Source organism: Sardina pilchardus, chromosome 16, assembly GCF_963854185.1.
Source record: "Sardina pilchardus chromosome 16, fSarPil1.1, whole genome shotgun sequence".
Lineage (NCBI taxonomy): Eukaryota > Metazoa > Chordata > Actinopteri > Clupeiformes > Clupeidae > Sardina > Sardina pilchardus.
The window spans coordinates 24573207-24597206 of NC_085009.1; the positions used below are offsets into that span (position 1 = coordinate 24573207).

General features: G+C 44.2%; 1 protein-coding gene across 3 annotated transcripts in view; it reads left to right on the forward strand.

Annotated features, from left to right (window-relative positions):
* Positions 1-24000, forward strand: part of LOC134060563 (phospholipid-transporting ATPase ABCA1-like) — a 258600-nt gene that overhangs the window by 119735 nt on the left and 114865 nt on the right. For 2 of the 3 annotated variants that reach the window (XM_062517294.1, XM_062517293.1), the window contains exons 27-32: positions 1213-1320; positions 1609-1644; positions 3304-3443; positions 11303-11430; positions 17732-17830; positions 21662-21854. In XM_062517294.1, coding sequence (XP_062373278.1) covers positions 1213-1320; positions 1609-1644; positions 3304-3443; positions 11303-11430; positions 17732-17830; positions 21662-21854 — 704 coding nt within the window. The remainder of the gene's footprint in view (positions 1-1212; positions 1321-1608; positions 1645-3303; positions 3444-11302; positions 11431-17731; positions 17831-21661; positions 21855-24000) is intronic. The other variant, XM_062517295.1, reaches the window with a different exon arrangement.

Below are 24000 nucleotides of genomic sequence, written 5' to 3' on the forward strand. Positions count from 1 at the left end.
ATCGTGTAAGGGTAGTAATACCAGCAATATGTTAAAACATTTGTCCGTGAAGCATGGGATTAAGCTCCAAGAGTGTCATGTGTTTGACAGACTACGGAGGGGTGCTAACGTTGCCCGGTCCAGGGCTCCAGAGTGCATATGCGCCCAAAATGTTTAAGAGTGTGCCTGAAAATAATTCTAGGTGCACCTGACGCTGCTCAGGTGAAAGCATACGTTTCCTTCACGAGTTTTAATTGTAGACTATGCGTGCAACTTTGCCAAACTGTATAGTAACCCCCTTGGCGCGCTCTCTCTCCCTCTCCCTCTCTCGTGCGCGACACCCGCCCCTCGACATGCACATTCACAATCGTGAAAGCAATGACGCATAGAAGACAACTAGCGACATTATAATTAATTTCGGTTAGCATCATAGCGTAGGCTACTGCACAAATTTGATTCAAACTCTTGCATTCAAGTTGACTGATCATCTCAATGTTTTCCAACTCTAAGACTCAAAAGGGCCTGTCCCAAGGAGACAAAGTATTAGCCTACCTTGCAACTTAAACACACGTGGGGAAACTGAACAGTCCAACCAGTAGACTATAATAAGCTAGCCAACTATGCTACTTTGTTTACAATTTGAGGCTTCAAGCCGACAGCTGAATTAAAGAGGCAGAGTTATAATATGAATAGTCATGAATGTCATGAATATCAGAAATGTCAGCAGTAGGCTATAGATTAGAATATATAAAGAATTATATTATATATATACACTGCTATACATCTTTATAATTCTTTATAAAGAATATGTATATTCCTTATTGTGTTTTAAATAAAGACAAGCTTTTTCTACGCCTTATTGTTAAAAAATCATTCACATTATATGAAAGGAGAGCGATAAAAGGTGACCTTTTGGCGTCAAAGGCGATGCAATGAAAAATGTGGGTGCACCTACATTTTTTGGGAATCGATAAGAGAATTGATAAGGAATTGGATTGATAGGCAGAATCGATAATGCCATCGGTATTGATAAAAACGTATCAATACCCATCCCTACACACACACACACACACACACTCACACACACTCACACACTCACAAACAGATAACTGTTACTGAAGATGTTGGTGCTCAAGCCATGTTTGACATGAAGCACCACCAGGCACCAACAGCAGCAGCAGCAACAACAAGAACAGCATTTTGAGACATCACTTTTGTATGAATGTTTTCCAGATGAAGCTGGAAGTTTTACACGCGACTGGAAGCGAAGTTCACGAGAGTCTCGACGCAACAGCATCGCCACAGCAAAGGAAACCACTGACCCAGCCGCCTCTCAATCTAGTATGGATCTCACCCAGTGTGCTCGGCTTCTAAAAATACACAAGCCTTTGGCATACACACACATTACCGCTTTCAATTTAGCATGACAAAGAAGTTGACTGATCCCTCTCTCTCTTCTCTCCTCCCTCCCTACCTCCCTCTCTCTCTCTCTCTCTCTCTGTGGTCTCCTCTCTCTCTCTCTCGCTGCTCTCTCCTCTCTCTCTCTCGCTGCTCTCTCTCTCTTTCTCTTTCTCTCTCTCTATCTCTCTCTCTCTCTCTCTCTCTCTCTCTCTTTCTCTCTCTCTCAAGTAGAGCTGAAGGGGAGATCCAAAAGAAAAGTAGTAGGTATGTACTGTAGACAGGTGATGTGACATTGACAGCGTCTTCAGCTGTGTGTACCTGTGTGTGTTTGTCTGTCCCTGTCTCTCTCTCCAAACACCTACCTAGGACTCCCACAACGTGCCTCACACACACTGCTACATTCAACCACTCACACACACTCCTCCCACATGGTTTATCTGGACTCCCACGATGTGCGTAGCACACACACACACACACACACACTCTTATATGCAACCACTCACACTCCTTCCACATGGTCTATCTGGACTCCCACGACGTGTGGTAGCACACACACACACACACACACACACACACACACACACACACACTGTTATATTCAAGCACTCACACTCACTCCATCCACGTGATATCTTTGCCATGTGCCCTCTCTCCTCATTATTCACACACACAGACAAGCATATGCACCTTCTCACCCATGCTCTCTCTCTCTCGCACACACACACACACTCACTCTCACACACACACACAAACACACAAACAAACACACCTATTTGTCACAGACACCATATTTCTTGTTTCCATACTAATCGTCTTGGCTGTACACTGAGGCAGTAAAGAGTTCTGTCCCATCCAGTAATAGTGTTTACCTTCATTAGCATCACAGCACGGCGATAAACAAGGAAAGCGCAACATGAACTGTGTGTGAACCGTCGTGTTCCAGTTTAGCTGTACGGGCTTTTGAACAAGCCTCACCCCTCAGTTGGTATTCTGTTTTACAATGCAGATGAAACCTGCCACATTTTTGAATTGGCAATGAGCAGCATTGTCTGTTGTTGTACATTCCAGTTCCTTGTATCTGAAACTAATCGCATCAGATGTGACATACTTTCAGCGTGCGAGTGTTTGCACATGTCAGAAGTCTAACGAGAATCGGTTAGTAGACACAATCACTTCATCGCATTATCCCACATTGGGTTGGAGTTTTGATGCAGCTCTGTTGCAACTGCCTGACAGTGCAAACACTGTTGTCACAGTCTAAACTTGTTCAATACTTCACTGTCAGATAGTCGGGTGGGTAGCTCGGCTGTCTCCTCAGTAAGTGATGTGGAAAAATTCAACATGAACGTGAGCATTTTACTAAATATTTTCCAAAACTATCTTTTGGTATTGTTGGGGCTGTATGCACAATGGCTTCACATGATGCTCTGAGAGTATGTATGACCTTTAAAGACCATAAACTGAGGCCATATTGTCTCTTACTGTACCTGTTCTAGACTCTGAGATTGAGATTGCCATTTAAAAAGTGAAGTTAAAAAAGGTTTTATTTTGACCTCATTCATGACCCTATGTTATGAGATGAGATGCATATGTGCAGTACAACATTAACAATATAATATGACAAATGTCCCTCTGACTCATCAGGGTTTAGTAAATCACTTGTCTTTTATATACTGTATCTTTAAAGCATTACGTGTTAATAAGCTATGACAATATAATATAGTTGAGGCAGCTGCTATGATAATTGATTGATAAAATACTTTCAACAGCTTGGTGTATTCTCTAGGCTGTGATTCTTGTGAAGTACTTTGGAAAACGTTATAAATTACACTATTTTTATTATTATTATTATTGTTATTATAGCATTTAGCCTCATTTAGACTTGTTCTGAGCTGTTTCCACTGTGTTTTGCGTCTGTTCCAGACTGGGAGCGGGCGTCGAGCCTTAACGGGAAAGGTTCCTCAGTCATCACCGGCTGGGAGCTCATCAGACGGCAGTTCCTGGCTCTCTTCATCAAGCGCTTCCACCACGCCAGACGCAGCCGCAAGGGACTCATCGCTCAGGTACACAACCGCTACCGCACCGGCATGCAACAGAACCAACCACCGTAACTTCTCGACTATTAGCCGTGGCTTATGCGTGGATTTTGTTAGCTTTCTTCAGCTATGAAGCTAATACAGGTGGGCAGTTGATGTGGTGTTAATGTGGCTTTGTTTCTTTTCGCTTGCATAAAACACTGTCCTGCGACTTACAGTATACACAATGCGGCTAATACACAGGAAATCACTGTAACCACCCACTAACCACCCCTGTTACAGTATGTACTGTAACAGACTCAATGATTTGGTGCTTGACAAATGTGCAGCACTGCACAACAGAGTGTAGCTAATGTGTTAATAGTTTGTAGAAGTCTCATAGCTCAGGTGTGCAGCATCTATAAACTGGTCAGATGGGTGATGGGCAGTGTTTTCTTCCACTCTTAAGTCCCTTTCCCACATGAGCGAGACATCCGGATGTCAAACGGATATCAAACGGGTGGCTGTATGTGGGAACGCAAAACTCGGGTATTTTCTTACCCGGAACTCACCCTACTAGCCCCCTAGTACTACTTCTAGATGTTACCCGGGTGCGCTTAGGTGGGAACGCAGCCGGCACAGTTCTGGGTAGAGATGGGGGGCGTACCGATGACGTATAGAAATGCGTCCTTGCAGCCTGCTTGCAGCGCGAGGCAGAAAGTACAAATTGCCATGGTAACGATAAACATTGCCCTACGAGTATGAACACAGACGAGAACACCGGAGTACAGAAAACAGTGACATTTTGTTGTGTACGTACAATAAAAATTTAAACTGCAATCAGGTTGTTGTGTTTGTTGTGGGACAGGCAGTATTATACTTGCAAACGTGAATAGCTTGAAGTGTTGTCGATTAGATTGCAACAAGCTGTTTATTACAGTGGTTAGCAATTAACAGCTAATAGTTAACGTCGCTGTTATTTAGCATTGTTGCTTTTTGTAGGAGTTGGGAAGAAGCCTCAGACCTCTGTGTGCTGTTTATATTTTCCAGGTGTGTCATTATTTTCTATCAATTTGTTATGTTGGATGTTTATACCAGAGAGGGTTGAAGTAGAGCTTTGTTCATAGCCTACTGTGGTCGTAGGTTAGCTATTTTTCCCTCTATGCTAGCTCCCGCTGACTAGCGAGCTAACTACTTCTGTTGTTTCATGATGTTTTGGATCTGATGTAAGTTCGCATCATCCAAGCAACACAGCACAACAACGCATTTATTTAGCGTCATCTCCCTCCCCCTGCAAGTGCTGACATTGCCCCACCCCTCGCGGCTTCTACTCGGGTCTAGTGTGAACACAATTACCCGTATCTCACTCGGACATAAAACTCATGTGGGAAACGTCCGTGTCGTGCCTTTACCCGGGTAAATATGTCCGGGTAACTTCTAGAAGTTATGTGGGAAAGGGACTTTAGTCTCACTGTAAGAGGTTTTGACGGCAAGCTCTCCTGTAAGTGTTGACCAGTAATGTCATCAGCCACAGTTTATGGTGTCTGTTTCTGCTCGGGTAAACATGTCTCCCAACTGTCAGTCTTCTACGCATTGTGTGTGTGTGTGTGTGTGTGTGTGTGTGTGTGTGTGTGTGTGTGTGTGTGTGTGTGTGTGTGTCTGTCTGTCTGTCTGTCTGTCTGTCTGTCTGTCTGTCTGTCTGTCTGTCTGTCTGTCTGTCTGTCTGTCTGTCTGTCTGTCTGTCTGTCTGTCTGTCTGTCTGTCTGTCTGTCTGTCTGTGTGTGTGTCTGTGTCTGTGTCTGTGTCTGTCTGGTGTCTATATCTGTGTGTGTGTGCATGTCTGGCTTTGCAGCAACCACAGTACTTGGTTTGAGTTTGGATGAGTTTATCTGACCAACAATCCAACAGAGTTCTAAACTCTTTCTCTTGCTCTCTTGCAGAATTCAAGTAGCAATATATTATTCAACACCAATGTCAAACCAATATTGAACTTAGACAGTGAAATCTTTCTTGCAATACACCTTAAGAAATCATTACCTTTTTGACACTTTGATTGCATCTATCTCTTGCCAAATATGATAATCAGGAATTGAATTAAAGAGTGAGAGGTGGAACCAATGACTACATACTGTATAAAGTTATTGGATAGAGTGTTCTGTCCATCATTTCAGTACTAGTAGGAATCTGATGATCCAGCTCAATAGGTCAGGTTTAGGATTAACTATTAGGGTTATTAGTCCACAAGGAGCAATATCAAGCCCTGTGGTTGGGCATTTTGGCCCTGTTGTTCACTAGGTGTTTGACTAGTATAATCATGCTTTGTTTGTTTTTGTTGTTTTTTTTAATGTGTTTTAATTATTATATTGTAAAACACTTAAGACTATTGCCCTTTTATGTAGTATTAACTTGTGTATGTTTTATTTCTGTCAATTCTGTACTTTTAAAACTATTCTTTGACTATTGCCTTTCTATGCTTGTATTAGCTATCCCTGTTTGCTTGTGTATAGCACATTGAATGACCTCTGTGTATAAAATGTGCTATATACAGAAAGTTGACTTTACTGGATTTGACTAGGAGAGCATAGTATTGGCCATCACTGGTAGTCTGGCTATCACCATACTAAACTTAATCTTTTCAGATTAAACATTAGTGTGGGGAGTCTGCACTTTATTTCTACTGCACAAGAGGCGTGATCAATTGGCATCATTCAAATGACTCCGTACGCTTGGATAGTCCTTCAACCAATCAGACCAACGATCCGGGTGCGTCTCTTGGATAAGCTAGTTTGTGATTGGACCCAAAGGCAGGCATGTTTTAGTGATGATTTGTTTTGGCAGGATAACAAAGCTAAAGTTCATAGAGGATGCTATCATCTGTCTGTGTAGACTTGGCCAACTCCGTATTGTTGTGCCATTCTTTCCCTCCATTCTATATCTGCGGTTAAAAAGCAAAACTGAATTGTGGCCCTTAAATGGACTGAGTTCTAAACGCTAAAGACCAAGTCAGAATACATGATTATTTTCTTACAAGCCAACAGTTAAGCTTATCTCTAAGTGTTTTAGTTTCCAAGGAGACACAAAGCTCTGAGGAACTTAAATGCAACTCTTTGCACAACTCTGCAGGCAATTTTCTGATTCAAACGCTGCCATACTTGACAGCTAACATAAGCCTGGCAATATGCATGCCCTCAATTGTCAGCTGTTGTGCCATTATTAGGATATCAATTCAAGCGCCCTCGCTTCCAGTCTGAAATCAATTCATCAAGTGTTTCTTCAATAAGACATTTGTCACAAATTAATTAATCCGCTTGTGCCAAGAGTCAATCGGTAATTACCTTTTGATATATCACGCCATTATAGTCAAGTCTCGGCATTGAACACATGTAATTTAAAAGCAGAACACCTCTTTGTCAGTGAGAGCGCTGCAAGCTTTCTTAATGGCTGTGTGTGTGTGTGTGTGTGTGTGTGTGTGTGTGTGTGTGTGTGTGTGTGTGTGTGTGTGTGTGTGTGTGTGTGTGTGTGTGTGTGTGTGTGTGTGTGTGTGTGTGTGGGTGTGTGTGTGTGTGTGTGTGTGTGTGTGTGTGTGTGTGTGTGAGTGTCCCCACTGGACAAACCACACACACACACACACACACACACACACACACACACATACACACACACATGGATACACACACACACACGGAGAGAGAGAGAGAGAGAGAGAGAGAGAGAGAGAGAGAGAGACACACACACAGAATAAACAAGTGAATCAGGCTAAACACTGATCATTACTGGCGAGGCCATGCACGCTCAACAGCCCTCATGAGACAATTCTTCTTACAGAATCTGAAAAGTTTGGGGACTGACCACCATAATGCAGAAAAATAGCAGGAGAGGTGACCGGTATAGCCAGCCAGTCAGCCAACGGTCTGATCATTTCCCAGTCTAGTTGTCAGGCATCAACACACAGTCTATTGGTGCAGTTATTCTAACCGAGAGAGAGAGAGAGAGAGAGAGAGAGAGAGAGAGAGAGAGAGAGATAGAGAGAGAGTTGTGTGAAATTGAAGAAACAAGGAAATAATGCATTTCACTTCACATAGACACCAGCCATTATCATGCCACAGCATTTTTGCACTTGACATTGACAAGTGGTAGGAGCTAAGCATTCTGAGGCCCAGTCTACGGTATATCAAAGAGAATGGATGGAGAAGTCCAGAGAGAGAGGGAGATAGAGAGAGGGAGGGCAAGGAGAGGAAGAGGGAGAGAGAGAAGCAGGTAGGGCAGAGAGAGAGAGGAAGAGGGAGAGAGAGAAGCAGGTAGGGATAATACAGAGAGACACAGAGAAAGGGAGAGAGAGAGGAAGAAGGAGAGGGAGAGAGAGAAGGAGGTAGGGATAACAGAGAGAGGGAGGGAGAGAGAGAGAGTGAGAGAGAGAGCGAGAGAGAGAGAGAGAGAGATGGAGAGAGAGAGTGTTTTAGTCTCCACTGCCCAGTGTGTGTGAGAGCTGACGGGTAGACGAGGCCAAATTGTGGGCAAGCTGCCCCGACACTCTCGCCATCTGCCACGGCCGAGGGAGCAGCGCTGCCCATCGTCGCCCGCCTGCCACCGCTTTTTTACGACTTCTGCCGAAACTAATACGCCTGTTCTGTGTGTTTTGCTTTAATCATTTTATTACTTTAATTTGCTGCAGGAAAAGAGAAAGAGAAAGAGAGAGAGAGAACGAGAGAGAGAGAGAGAGAGAGAGAGATGGAGAAGAGAGAGAGAGAGAGAGAGAGAGAGAGAGAGAGAGATGGAGAAGAGAGAGAGAGAGAGAGAGAGAAGCTCCAACCAAACTCCACCTCTAAGTGCCTTAGAGGAGAATAAAAGTCCCCAAGCTGCTGTTCAGCTTTATCAGACTTCGCGAATCCTCTCCTCGATTAGTGCTGTTTCCAAAGTGTGCTCCCTGCTTTGGCTCGCAGGCAGCTTTATTAATGTCTTTGCCTGCTGTACCTTGAAGGCAAAGCCAACTCGGGCGCTGCTCGTACAACTGTAGCGTTTTAGAACGAAAACAGAAAACAGGACAAAATACAGAGAGGAGCCTTCTGAAGAGGTGAACGAGAAAGAAAGTGAAAAAAGCAATGGAGAGGAGAAGTGACTTTGCTTTTATCTTCTCATCTGTTATTTACAACTACAGTACGTGCTTTTTTATGAGTGGTATGCTCAGGTGAATTGGGTGGATTTCATACAGCACAGTGCATTTCCACTGACTGTGAGATATGTAGTAGAGAATCTTTTTTCTTTTTTTTTTTTGTCTTGGCTGTCACGGTGTGATGGAACTGTAATGAGATCACTGTCAGTTTAAGGTTTCCCTGATGTTTCAAAGTTAAAGGTACGCAAGGTATGCAAGGTACACAAACGTCACGTGGTGTCTAAATTAAGAAAAAAAAAAAACTAATCGCATAGCAAACATCTCCTCGCCACCCCCTAGCTGCTTGTTCCCTGAATACAATGTAAAAATGCAGTCTCTGTAGACAGCCCAGGCTCTAAAAATGGCAAAAATAATTCCAGCCAATCACTGAAGAGATACACATTCAGAAGAGTTTAATTTGCTAGCTCTCTGTTTTGTTTGAATGTCAACAGGGAAGACGTTACACAACATGGCTTAGAGCACCTTTAAAGAGACACATCCAGTTAATAAACACTGACAAATCAACCCCAATCAGTGTAATGAGGCGTTGGGTTATTTTTGTCTTGGCCCTTTCATTTTTCAACAAATTCATTAATTGCCCACTTGCTCTTGTATACTTCTTCACAGTGTTCTCTTCAATATAAATTACAGTTACACACACACACACACACACACACACACACACACACACACACACAAACACACACACACACACACACACACACACACACACACACACACACACACACACACACACACACGCACACACACGCACACACACACACACACACCTGTTGTTTTTTTTATTGTATCAGATGATCTTCACATGCATGTCAAAACTATAGTACATCAAAAGCAGGTCTTCAAAGAAGCAGTGAGGAGCTTTGTTCCAATGTTAGCAAGTGAAAAAAAAGAAAAGTCATTACAACCAGCAACAGCTGCACAATTTCACTGTGAAAGCTTTTTTGTGTTTGTTTGCAGGTGGTAGTGTTCTGTATAACCTTGGTGGCTACTTGAACTTCATAGTGCGGTGATTCTACATTAGTTGGTAAAAAGTAAAGAACTGCTAACTGAGGCAAAAGGGAGTGGACACAATTCAGTTGTTAAATTATGACGCAATAACGTGCCGATAATACTTTCTTTGGGTCCAACTGGTCTCTGAGCCGTTTGTTATTTCCATAGACAGTAGGGGTGTGACCATACACTCAGCTCACAAGATGATGCACAATATCACTGTAGGTTTGCAAGAACAAGACGATATTTCAACACTATTTTTGAGAAATCTTATAGAAAATAGCCTTTCATACACTGTCACAGAATGCACAGAATACATATTTCCACTATTCAGAATGGCCGATAAGAACATTGTCCTTCTACTTCTCGCTCCCTGAACCTAACAAAATTATTTTTTTCAAGGAGCCCTGAACATTATCCTTGATTACATCATCTGGCTGCACAGCTACACTAATTACGAGTTAAGCGATTTGTATTATTATTTTTTTTTTATACTCACTAAAATGTAGGTGATGGTGTCAAGGTTTACAAGCTGTGAAAACTGGCTGGCTGCGCTACTTAATGTTTTTGGATGAAAAAGCTGTTGGGACCGTGACGGCAGACTTGACAGCCTAAATAGACAAGAAACAACTTCCACCAAAGAACAGAACAAGCCTGACAGGGTTTAGGTACAGTAGTTCGATAGTGCAAGAGAAACAACTTCCACCAAGGAGCAGAACAACCTTGAGATCAATCCAAACTTTTCTCATCTGTTGTTCCTCGTTGGTGGAATGCACTACCAGTTCCTACTAGATCAGGGACACCCCTCCCAAACCCAGCCCTACAAAGAACATCTCCTCTCGTAGCACTACTTACAACTAGTCTTGTCGATCCAAACGCTTAACACCTGACTAGGACTGACACTTATTCTCATTGTTCTCTACCCTTCTTCAGTTTAAACTGATGCAGGTATATTCTTATTGTACTCTACCTTTATTAAATTGGCCTATACAGTAGATGAGAGAATTGCATTAACTGTTTACCATGTTGTTAGTCTAAGGTGACCAGATGTCCGAGACCAAAACCTTGGACATAATCCTAAAAATGTGGAAAACGGGGACATTTCCAGTTTGACTATCAATCTGATTGAAATACATACAAGTTTCATCTTAAAAAAAAAACAGGGACATACTGTAGGTAGTTTTTCTGTATTTCACCGGGGACAGGCAACCAAAAACGGGGACTGTCCCCTGAAACCGGGGACATCTGGTCACCCTATGTTAGTCGCTTTGGTTAAAAACAGTGGCAAATATAATGTCATGTAATGTAATGTAAAAACAGAGTGGATGAAACTAGTGCTCAGATGATTCATAGATGGACAGACTCTTTCCTTTACTGGATAGCGAAGGTAGATAGATAGATAGATAGATAGATAGATACTTTATTGATCCCCAAGGGGAAATCAAAGGTAACTAGTATTCCGGTGAGTTGGGCATGACAGGTGCGAGGAATGCAAGAAGTGGCCTGGAGTGGAGACTTGACGCTGAGGAGGATGCTGTGTAGCGAAACGTTAGTTGTGCGCATCTAAAGTCTTAAAAAGCTGCTTGTGTGCTCCGGTCCTTTCTTGCTTTCAGCCTTTTGAAGTGGCCCGGGCCCGGCTCTTGGACTGAAGCGGACTCCGTGACATCCATCAGCGGAGGACGGAGGAGTGTGGGTGGGGTTCATCTCGTCCTAATGCGTTCGCTCTCTCTTTGTTGTGTGACAGATTGTCATGCCCGCCCTGTTTGTGGTCCTCGCTCTCATCTTCTCCCTGATTGTACCCCCGTTCGCTGAATACCCCAACCTGGAACTCCAGCCTTGGATGTACGGTTCTGCACAGAACACCTTCATCAGGTAACACAAACATTTTTCCTTTGGAAGGCTTTTACAATTCCTTATTTTCACATTGACTTCACATAGTGATTCCAGATTATTTGTTGCAGATTATTCCAGATCAGAGTTTGTATGTTGACCCAAGCCATTATCAGTCTCAACCACACATACATAATATGCTTAACAAATAATTGCATATTAAATTGATATCTTCAAAGAATATGCAACGTAAATATAGGTAAACATTAAAGAGTCGTGAGTTTGAGCATCCTGGGTAATAGCAGTTGACTATCTTCTTGATTGTTTATTGTTTCCTACATCATTACAAGAACAAACACACACTCAATCGATATGGAATTGAATATATGGACTATATTTCATCAGACTATTATGATATGTGTAGGCAACACAATCTATGTCTGTGTGCTCATTACCTCAGATTGTTTTCAGTTATAATTTATGATCGGTGTAATCCTCTGAGAAGTGGGCCATTTGGCTCCCAGTCCTGACAGTACAGCATGCCATTGTTATGTTAGTGGACACCACTGACTCGTGGTCACTTTGGAAATCTACACGTAATCCTACTCAGCGTTGATAGCCAAACGCTGGACTATATTCTCACTAGCATGTGGCTAATTATTGTTTTTATGACTGCCTGCGCTGCCAAAAGCATGCAACAACAGGACGATCAAGAGTTTTATCACTTCGAATTAGAGCTCTTACCTCATGGGTCCGTCGCTGACCGTTCACTCCACAGTATATGTGTGTGTGTGTGTGTGTGTGTGTGTGTGTGTGTGTGTGTGTGTGTGTGTGTGTCTGTCTGAGTCACATCCACCAGCACTCCAAAAGCCATTCTAATGCCTCCTGTCAGGCCACCCGCATGGCACCAACCTGCACAGCTTTTCATAAACAAACCTACCCCTCCACATGACACCCTGTCATGATGCCCCGTGTAGCTCTTCCTACAGCACAAATCTCTGTTCCAGAGAACACACGTCAACATTCCATTTGGGATATCGCTCCTACGCGTGCTCAGATGCCACAGACATAATTAATCAGACGCTGCTCTGAACGAGACGGTTTTCTTTCCGAGCGTCGGGGGAAACACGGCAATGTGCTTCATGTTGCCGTGCCGCAGGGATGGGTCTGACAGTACAAGTTGTCATATTCATTTCACGTTAACGTTTTTTTTATTATTTTTTTTTTTCTCGTCTGCCTTTATCTCATCTTGCCTCGTAATTGCAACGTGTTTGTAAATCTTCAATTATTTCCAGAGAGCAATTAGGTGTCATTTTTCATGTCCGCCTGGTGGTGTATCTGCCGTATCATCGGGAGCTGTCGATCGCGGTGTGTTTACCGTGCAGTCGGTGTGTCAGGCTTGTGCTGCAGTCAGGACTGAAGGCTCTGTCAACCACAAAGCAATTTATTGAGCTCTGTGCATTTTTTATCTCTCTCTTTCTCTCTCTCTCTCTCTCTCTCTCTTTCTCTCTCTCTTTCTCTCTCTCACTCACCCTCTCTTTTCCATCTGTAACTCTATCTCGTTCTTCCTCATTCTCCATCCCTCCGTTCCTCTTCCTCTCTCTCACTCTCCTTCTCTCTCTCTTCCTCATCCTCTCTCCTTCACTCTCATTCTATCTATGTATCTCTCTCTGTCTCTCTCTGTCTCTCTCTCTCTCTCTCTCTCTCTCTCTCTCTCTCTCTCTCTCTGTCTTCTCACCCCCCCTCTTTTGCTTACACTGATTACTATTCTGCTCCAGCCACCCTATCTATCCAAAGGAGATCATTGTATTGTAATGGATCGATCCCGTTGGACATTTTAAATAGACTATCTGGCCAAAGCATGTTGCTATGGAAATCACAGATATTCCAGGGCCAGAAGAAAATGAGAATTCATCACACGGGATTGATGGCCTCTTGATGGGCCAGTACAGCAAAGGAGAATACATTAAGAACTCAAAAGCCAGAGATATGCTCCGACCTGCAAATACACGAAAGGCGGCCTTGTTTCTCTCTCTTTCTCTCTCTCTCTCTCTCTTTTTTTTTTGTTGCTGTATCATCTCAAGGGTATCTTCACAATGTGTTGTACTGCTTATTATCTCTCCGTTTTCTGAAGGGATGTTCTTCCCTTTCTCCGTCTTTCCCCTCCCTCTGCATTGTGTCGCGCTGGTTCGGGGGATCAATAGGGCTTCATTAAAGTGTTTTCTGTTAATTAATTCCGGCATATGCATTCTTTTAGACTCACTTCAGACCGTATATAGAGTGCGGGGCTCACGGGTGAATGCGCACCAAAAGAAATGATAAATTACCCTAATGAGAAAGTGAAGTGTAATTTCTTGGCACGACACCAGCAGACAGGTTACACAAAGCTGAGTCACTTTTTTTTTTTTCTCACATCACAGCACGATGTGGACATTGTGTATGCCATATAATGGTGTAATTGCAATGCATTGATGTGTCAATGCTTTTTCATGCGGATACACTATGCTTATCATATACCAAAGGGTGCCTGTAAGAGCAGACAATTAGCGTTCTGGAATACATAAATAATTAACGTTTTTGGTCTTCACTTCATGTTATAATTATAATGAATATAAGTGCACAGCAGCGTTGAATGTAACCTAAAGCTATACTGTACTGCAGGATTTTCGGTCGGAGTGAAACTGAAGGCAGTCAAGTTAGTTAGCGTTAGCCCTTTTGTCTTTCCCCATGCTGGTGTCAGCCCTGATATGATCAATTTAGCCGCTCATTGCTATTCAGCCTAGAAAGCAGCTAAGGTTGTACTTTCATCAGGTATGTCTGAAGGGAATGTATGAGCTCACACTCACACACACACACACACACACACACACATCCGTGTACGCACACACAGACACACATACGCACACACTCGCTTGCACGTACCCATGCAGGCACACACATACACAGAGATACAGAGAGAGAGAGATAGAGAAAGAAAGAAAAGATAGATAGAGAGAGAGAGGGAGACAGAGTGAGAGAGAGAGTGTGTGTGTGTGTGTGTGTGTGTGTGAGAGAGAGAGAGAGAGAGAGAGAGCTCTTCACCTGATTTAATGCAGCCTGCCAAGGACATTGTCTCTTCATATCGCCCAAGCTGCGGAGCTGAGTGACCTGACAGGGAAGCCATATTAAATAGGGTTGTTTCGTTGTCATAAGATACTTTGACAGATACCTCAGCCACACCTCCAGCACAGGGAAAGGTCAGAAAATCACAAATCCATCTTATTCCGCCCCGGCAGCCATTTTTCATGCCCTAAATATCAAGTGTTGTATCTGCTATTTCCGCATTAGCACCAGAAACTTTGTTAACTGCATTGTGTGGTTAAATGTTACAGTTGAGGTGTGGTTTGGTTAAGATGGAGCTCAGTAAACAATTACAAAGACTGAACTTGTGTGCTGTGGCACAACTGGCTACAGTTCCTGTCCAACCCGTGTCATTTCCTGGTCCCACCCCATCTCTCTCCCCCCTCACTTCCTGTCCATCTGTACACTGTGCTGTACCATCAGTTCCTGTACCTCAGGCCCAAAGTGGCCACGGTGTCCAACCCGTGTCATTTCCTGGTCCCACCTCATCTCTCTCCCCCCTCACTTCCTGTCCATCTGTACACTGTGCTATACCACCAGAGCAAACAAATTTAAAAAGCATACACTACTTTTAGAAAACAAAAGACTGAACTTCCAACAAACCATCACTAGTCGTCTCTTTATGCAGTCCGTCCAAATAAAGTGTCTCCCAGAATGCAATGCTCATCCCTCTTTTAGAGGTTCTCTTCTGGTGTGCTTTTAAACGGCACTGCGGAGCGTCCCTCGGTTCCTCTTCCCCGCCCCTAAGAGGCATCACGGCGAAACGGTCTTGAACATTCCCTCCATTCCCTCCAATGAGACTCGGCTCAAACCTTCCTTCCGTGCGCTGGTTTGACCTGACGATCGTGTTCCCTGGAGTCCGATGCTATTTAGCTGCCTCACCTTGATGTGTGTGTGTGTGTGTGTGTGTGTGTGTCTGTGTGTTTGAGTCTGTGTGTGTGTGTCTGTGTGTGTGTCTGTGTGTGTCTGTGTGTGTGTCTGTGTGTCTGTGTGTGTGTCTGTGTGTCTGTGTGTCTGTGTGTGTGTGTGTGTGTGTGTGCGTGTGCGTGTGCGTGTGCGTGTGCGCGTGCGCGTGCGCGTGCGCGTGTGTGTGTGTGTGTGTGTGTGGATGGACACTCAAGATCATCGTCTACAGATGCAGAGTGCAGAGGCCAGAATGCCCTGAGCACTATTAGTATAAAAACTGCGCTGTAAAAAAGCTTCTGTCCCAAATGTGCCATTACCCCCTAAAGAGGTCTATTGATTTTGACATCAAGGGATGAAAAATAGGTGTGTGTGTGTGTGTGTGTGTGTGTGTCTGTGTCTCTGTGTGTGTAGGCCCATATTTAGCCTGTGTGTGTGACCTCAAGGGATAAAAGTATAGCCATGTGTACATGACTGTATGTGTGCGCGTGCAAATGCATGCCTACGTGTGTATGTGCCGAGTGTATGTTCAGTGCGTGTGTGTGTGTGTGTGTGTGTGTGTGTCATGACACATCAAGTGGACACTAGACCATAGGGGACAGGTAGACCAGACTTCAGTGCGTTTGCGTTTGAGGATCATCATTTTAATATCTTCCCTCCTCTGCCATGCTTTCCATGCCCCTCAGAAACAACATGGCACCACAACCCTCCTTTTCCTCTGCCCTCCCACTGCTGCAGTGGTCAGTGCTCTGCAACTGCTGTTAATGGCTCTACAGATGGCCCCACATAATCCTGTTTTATAGTCAGGCACTTGAGTGGCCATCAATAGACGGGGCGAAATTACAGCTTGACCTTCATCAGAGGGCCTTCAAAGCGAGGGCCCACTGTGATTGTTACTTGTGCTAATCCCAATGCAGAGCCGTGACCTTACAACCCTCCCACACACACACACACACACACACACACACACACACACACACGCTCCCACACAGCCCTCTGCCCCCTACTTCATTACCCCATCTAGACACATGGTCCTCCAAAGACGGAGCCAACCGCTTTAACTAGAGACTTTGTCCAGATAACCACGCTGAAATCAAATAGCTTTCTCGGTGAATACAGCACATCTTCCACACACAGCCAGCAGAAGCTGTTTGGTAATACAGCGACCCTGGTGACCTCGCCAGGCTGTTGCAGACTTTAGAGTTTGTGGTTGTAATCGTGTGTGTCTCTCTCCCTCTTTGACACAAATAAATAACTTATATTCGTGGATAGACTGTTTTTTTCAACCATGGGCCTTGCTCTATGAGAATGTTTAACACTCTAGTGAGATATGATGAAACACTAATGGTGTGGAAAGGTGGAATGGCACAAACATACTGTAAAAGACAGCACCAGGCGTGCGAGGGCCGGATATGTTGAAGCCACGTGAAGATAGAGACAGTACCTTATATGGTTTCCATGGTATAAAGGCAAAATGTAAAACATACCAGTCGACATGGAATAAAATAGATTAAACACCTTTTATATACAGATCTGTACCAATTATTGGAATGTGTGAAAAACAATGTTGTTTGTTGCTTGCGTCAGCTATAATAGCTTTGTTTGCATTTGCTAATTTTCCAGACTGCAATTAGCAAAAGTAGATTGGGCGTCCAATAGCATCGTGTTTTCCAGCCCAATTCAACCCGGCTCTGTCTAATTGAAACTCCCTGTACTCTGTCTGTGTCTCTCTAAACGATCCTTAGCCACGTTCTCAGCCACTGCCGTTCGCCCGTAATAGCATACGGTCTCCTCTGCTCCTCTTCCTCCCTGCCTTCGACATCTGCTCCGAAATCCAAAGCAAAAGCTTTCATTCGGGCAGTTTAACGTTTGCATCATTCTCCTCCTCCTCCTCTTCTTCCTCCTCTTCCACCTCCTCCCCCTCCTCTTCAGCCACCTCCTCCTCCTCGTACTCCCCTCCTCCTCCTCCTCCCCTCCTCCTTCTCTGTTCACTCACTCAGTGGTTTGGACTGGGCGCGGTGCCTGAGTGAGATTACTTTTGCCGCGGCCTCCAAACTCACACTGACAGTTTGTGTCTTAGCTGCCGAAAAGCTCCCCCCGTCCTCTTTTTAATATTTACCCAATCTGTCGGGACCCCTCTCTCTCTCTCCCTCTCCCTTCGCTCCCTCCTTCCTCCTGCCAACATTTGTTTTGGTTCCAAGATGGTGGCCCCCATAATTAAAGAGATTAGCCGCTAGCCTCAGATTATGTCGGCGATTAGAGCACAGGGGTAATGGATGGGCGATCGTGCTGCCACTGACTCGACTCGATTTCATTACAGTGTGGACGAGCCCAACGTCACGGAGGTCTCGCAGGTGGCCGAGTCCTTGCTGAACGACCCCGGCTTCGGGACACGCTGCATGGCAGGAAACCCGATACCGTGAGTATATGCCACCGTGGTCACACACAAGTTTTGTTTCTTACTTTATCGCCACTTTTGTCCTTTCTTATTTGCAGTAGATAACATTAGATGACATTATTAGATTAGATTAGATTAGATTATTAGATTGGATTAGATTATTAGACTACAATATTTTTTTTCCTCTTACTTTGACAGTTATTCTGTTTTGACTCCAATGCTAGTCCTGTGTCAGTTCTTTCACATCGATAGTCATTGTCTCTTCCTATTGAAAATACTATGGACGAGGGAACCTTGAATTGTCATCAAATGGATTTAGAAAAAGACATGTTGTTTTACACAATTGATGGCTGATTCATACAACTAACAAACCATCCCACACTCTTTTGAATGAGGGACAAGGACGCTGTTCTTTTAGATATATGAATCTGTTGGTAGTGCAGCTCAGGGAAACCTTGACAGTCTTAACGACCTTGCAAAGATGGTTAATGTGTTCCGAATACAACATGGAGGGATCTTTGGTTTTATTCTTTATAGGACTGAATGAAAGTGTTTCTGGAGTGATTTTCTTTCCTATTAAAAATAAATATATATATGTATTCAAAGGGTCTGGGCCACAGCCATTTTCATTTTCAAAAGTAAATGTCACAGAAATGCAATTTTGTCGATGCCATTCAGGACAGGAGTGGAAGACAAACAGCAAGGGAAAATAACTACTAGAATTCAGAACAGATATGTCAGACACCCCACACCTCCAGGTCAAACAGATTGGGATATCGTCTCAGTGGTCTTTTGTCCTCTAATCATCAGTTTCTCTCTCTCTCTCTCGCACACACACTCACTCATATAAAGGGTTGTTTTTGCTTCTTGTCGGTTTCCTTCTTTGCAGATAGTAAAGAACATTTCAAAGTAAAACTCTCTCTCTCTCTCTCTCTCTCTCTCTCTCTTTCATATCCTTTTTTCAGCAAAGCCTAAGCAATATGATTAATGTATTTTATTTATTTAGAAATGATTGGCAAATAACATATGTAGAGCAGAGTTTTTTTTTTTTTTACTAACTGAAATCATACACATACTTATTCTGAAATATATGCTGTCATTTTTACTACTATTATAGTCAGAGATAGCCTGGCTATCAGCAGACCAAGCTCGATCTTTCAAGATTGAACATTAGAGTCTTCTCTGTACTTTCTACTGCACATGTGGTGTGATCAAAGTTCAAATGACTTTATACAATAGGATTGTCAGTCCTTCAGCCAATCAGACAAGTTATCCAGGTGCGCCAGGTGGATGCGCCAGTTTGTGATTGGTCCCCGCAGATTTGAAATGGATGGCATGAGCTGGGTTCACCCAGTCTAAGTCAGAGGGTGCCTCTCATTTGGTCTTATGTACACCCTCCCTTCCTTCCTCGATCCTCGTCCTCACTGATCTAGATAGAGAATGATGGGGCGGCAACAATGGGATAGTCTATCCGGTGTTAGTTATAGATCAGTGGGAACGCCCCTCGAGGATCGAGCTTGGAGGATCGAGGAGAGATGTTGAGAGGCACCCAGAGAGATATCCCTCCTCAAAGCCATGCTGACACCACTGGGGGGGGGGGGCACTGTGGCACAGCAGGCTACAGCGCTCGTGCCACATAAGGGCTCGAGTGCCCACGGGAACCCAGGCTTGAATCCGACCTGCAGTCATGTCCCGATCCCACCCCTTTTCTCTCTATCCCACTTGCTTCCTGTCTACGTATTCACTGTCCTATCATAATAAAGGCAAAAAGGCCAAAAAAATATACTTAAAAAAAAAAGTAATGTTGACACTACTTTCTATAATGCAAGTATGTAAATGGGTGGATGACGGTCTATGGATAGATGGTGCTGTTTCTGAGCTAGTTAATCTACCCATCCCTGGACAGGAAATGGGCCCCCAGACAAACGTTCCGCGGTCATTTCAGTTTGCTTCCTGCTTGGATTGATTGTCAGAAATAATGATAAAAGGATGTTTCATCAAAATCCATCCATAACCTTTTTGAGTTATATTGCGAATAAACAGACAAACAAACAAACAGACAAATAAGACAAACAAACCCCCTGATGAAAACATAGCCTCCTTGACGGAGGTAAACAACAAATAATAATACGTTGGTCATCTCCCAAGGGTTTTTGTCAGTGGCACAGGAGCTCTGAGGGTTAATGCCTTTCTGTAGCTGGGCTCTGTCAGGGTCCTGGTCTCCTCTGGGCTGCAGGCCTCCAGGTAGGACTGCATCAAAGGCTCTCCGTCAGTGGCCACCGCAGCACAGTCAAGCCCCATTGCTCTCAATATGCTTTATCAAGCTGTTGTTTTCTCCTGATGCAACCCGGCTGAAGAGAAATACGCCACCGGCGCGAGTCATCGCCCCATGCCATGTTGTGTCTGTTTTCCTTGGGTTTGTGTTTTCGTGTCGGCTGACTGTATGAGCAGTGAGCAGATTTATCTTATTGTTCATATTTTATTTTATTCTTTCATGTACTCCCCCCCCCCCCCCCCCCCGAATGGCGTACATTTGCAGCATGGAAGCAAATCAGTGACAGTTACAGTATGTAAATGAATAAACAAAATAGCAATGCAATTTTTTAAGAATAGTGTTATTGTTATTATACTTCAGTCAGGATCAGTCGTGATATATACATTAAAACATGCATGCGCATAACCATATAGCATGTATTAGAGTATGCCACATTTAAATGAATATGTTATACCATAATATACTTCTGTGGAAATGAAAGCGCTTCATATACAGTCACTACTGTATGTGTGGAAAGCAGAGTCTTTATCAATTATACATGTGAGAAAATTGCTCTACTTTACCAGCAATAATTAATGGTTCCTTTTCTTCAGTTCGGTGTCCTCTGTGATAACCTTACTTATCTGATTATAGCTCTAATCAAGGTCATTTAAATAGCGCTTATTCTACATGTCTGAAGTAGACTAGCTCATTAACTCATTAACACTGTAGTTCAAGGTGATTGTATATGGTTTAGCAATGATGTAGTACATTGCAGCATATTCATTCATTCATTCATTCATTCATTCATTCATTCGGTCTTTTAGCCTACCATGGTTTCAACCTTTATTGTTCTTCAATACATTCATATGAACATTAGTGGAACATTAACAGAGTTCATAATCATTTGATATTTGTCTGGAGTGGCTCATACTTTCTTAAAAGAATGGGAATTTACTTAACAATTCTACAGGCAAGATTTATAGGCAAGAAAAACCCACAATAATAAATGCATCTTTTAAGACCGTAAACTGCCAATAGAAAACGAATACATGGTGTTTTTGAAAACACTATCTGTGTCTCTCTCCAGCTCTTCAGTATGTGAAGCTAATGCGGTGTGAAATCGGACCAAGTGAAATGTTGCATGCCGCCTTGCATATTTACATATACTTACATAAAGGACTGTCAAAAAAGAAGTATGCACTGTTTTGTGTAAGCAGAGTATGTGAAGGCAGAGTATATGAAACAGGTTCTTTACTCCTTTGCTAAGCATGGCGTAGGACAGCCTACAGTAGTAGCAGCACACCTACATCACTTGTATAGTTTACTTCCTGTTGTCTAATTAAGGCAGTGGACACATCAGTAGCTCGTTGCCTTGGTGTGTCCAAAAGGTTCCTGCATGAAGTTACCCTTCCTCTCTAGAGATCTACTGTGTGTCTGATGTCTAAAATAACAGTGTGCTCTTTTTGTCTAGAAATCTCCCGTTTTTTTTGATGTCTTAAAACAACATGCTCTTTCTGTTTAGAAATCTCCCTTTTTAATCCGATGTTTTAAAACAACATTCCCCTCCTCTTCCTCCTCCTCCTCCTCCTCTGTAGACATCTCCCGTGTGAACCTCAGAAGGCCACAGACTGGTACACTCCCCCCGTGGACCCTGCGGTGAGTGACGTCTTCGCCAACGGGAACTGGTCCTTCGCCAACCCCTCCCCCGACTGTGAGTGCAGCACCCCTGAGCGGAGCTTCATGCTACCAGACTGCCCCCTGGGGGCCGGAGGACTGCCCCCTCCCCAGGTAGGTGGTAACCTGGCAACCAATGCTTGTTTTTTTTGTTGTTGTTGTTGTGTTTTTTTTCCCTGACGCGTCAGGGTCTTAGTCTTGGAACGTGTCAACCAGATCCTTCGCTACCATATGCCCATTTTTCCACTGTCTTGGTGTCGCCCCCCCGTTTTACTCGTTTACCCCCCCCCCCCCCCCCCCCCCCTCCGATTTGCTTTTGTTTATAATGTACGGTTCAGCCTGGGTTTAAGTCGGGATTTATGCTTGTACCCGTGCTCATCTTGCAACGCAAGGTCAACTTACTCTCTTACTAAATGTCCTTACGCTAGAGTATGACAACCTATTTTCCAAGTGCCCATGTTAAGCCCGGAGAGGTCAACGTTTGAATTGTAGGATTTCTTGCCGCATTGATCTGGCAACTCCTGTAGAGATTTTCCTCCAGAGCCTTAATCCTGAAAAATGGCAACCCTCCTAAAAGCCTGTTAGAGCAAGTGTACACACACACACACACACACACACACACACACACACACACACACACACACACACTCAAGCACACACACACTCACACACTCTCCTGCACACACTCTCTCTCTCTCCGGCACACACTCTCTCTCTTTCACATAGACACACAGACACACACACACACACACACACACACACACACACACACACACTCTATGGCAATGTTATAGGATTAGTAACTTAACAAAACGCATGATGATCAACGTATCTAAAACATAAAAACCCTTTTAGCATTGGAAACTTTTAATCATGAAATATGACCCTCTCACATTTCAGAACGCACGCCGCCCAGTACATTACAGAAGGTCAATCAGACGGTGGGGGGATCCAGAATTGGATTTCTATACATATTGGATGCCTCAGCAGTACTTCACCATTTAGACTTGCACCTGGGTGACATTGCTCCTCTTTCTCCGGGGGGGTCGGGGGGATCGGACCAGTGGAGTGCATCGCACACTTCTTTCCAATAGGGGCCCATTTTCGACCTTTGACCTCCCGCTCTATCCTTTAAGCCATGGATGGCAGGCTGTTGTTAAAAAGTGCTGAGTTAGCGCTTTTAGCGCGCGAGGCGCTACGGTGGCGGCTACGCTAATGCTAAGGCCCCAATGCGGTTGCAGTTGTTCTGCTTAGCTATCTTCCTCCGCCTGTGTAGCGTAGCGTAGCGTAGCCCCATCAGCATAGAGATCAATGCTAATGCTTCCATGCGTCATTACGGCTGCATGCGCCGCGGCGTGCGCGGCTGAGATGGAGGAGGTGAGCGCTCGGCGGCTGACCCCTGGGGTCTTAATCCGCTCCGATCAATGGGGCGAGAGCCCTATCCATCCTATCCTGTGCGTGCGTGTGTGTGTGTGTGTGTGTGTGTGTGTGTGTGCGTGTGTGTGTGTGTGTGTGTGTGTGTGTGTGTGTGTGTGTGTGTGTGTGTGTGTGTGTGTGTGTGTGTGTGTGTGTGTGTGTGTATGCCTATCCATATTGTCTGTGTGTGTGTCTGCTTCTGTGTGTCTGTGTGTGTGTGTTGTAGGCCTCTCCATATTGCCTCTGTGTGTGTGTGTGTGCGTGTTTGTATGCCTCTCCATATTGCCTGTGTGTGTGTGTGTGTGTCTGTGTCATGTCTACGTGTGTGAGCATGTATGTGTGTGTGTGTGTGTATTTGTAAGCCTATCCATCCCATTTTGTGTACCCCACCCTAACCTTGCCTCATTACCCTTACATAGGGAGTGGACTGGGGAGAAGTGTCTGTGTGTGTGCATGTATGTGTGTGTGTGTGTGTGTGTGTGTGTGTGTGTGTGTGTGTGTGTGTTGGGGGGGAGTGCAAGAGGGGACAAATTAGGAGGCTGAGCACCTCTTTCGCCTCATTCCTAAATGGATTGCCTCTCATTCGTAAGCAATGGAGGGTGGGTGGTGTGTGTGTGTGTGTGTGTGTGTGTGTGTGTGTGTGTGTGTGTGTGTGTGTGTGTGTGTGTGTGTGTGTGTGTGTGTGTGTGTGTGTGTGTGTGTGTGTGTGTGTGTGTGTGTGTGTGTGTGTGTGTGTGTGTGTGTGTGTGTGTGTGTGTGGCGGGGGGTTCTGAGATTGGGCTGGGATGGGAGATGTATGAGGCTCTGTATAGCCATGAGCCATTACGTGGGATGACTCGGGATG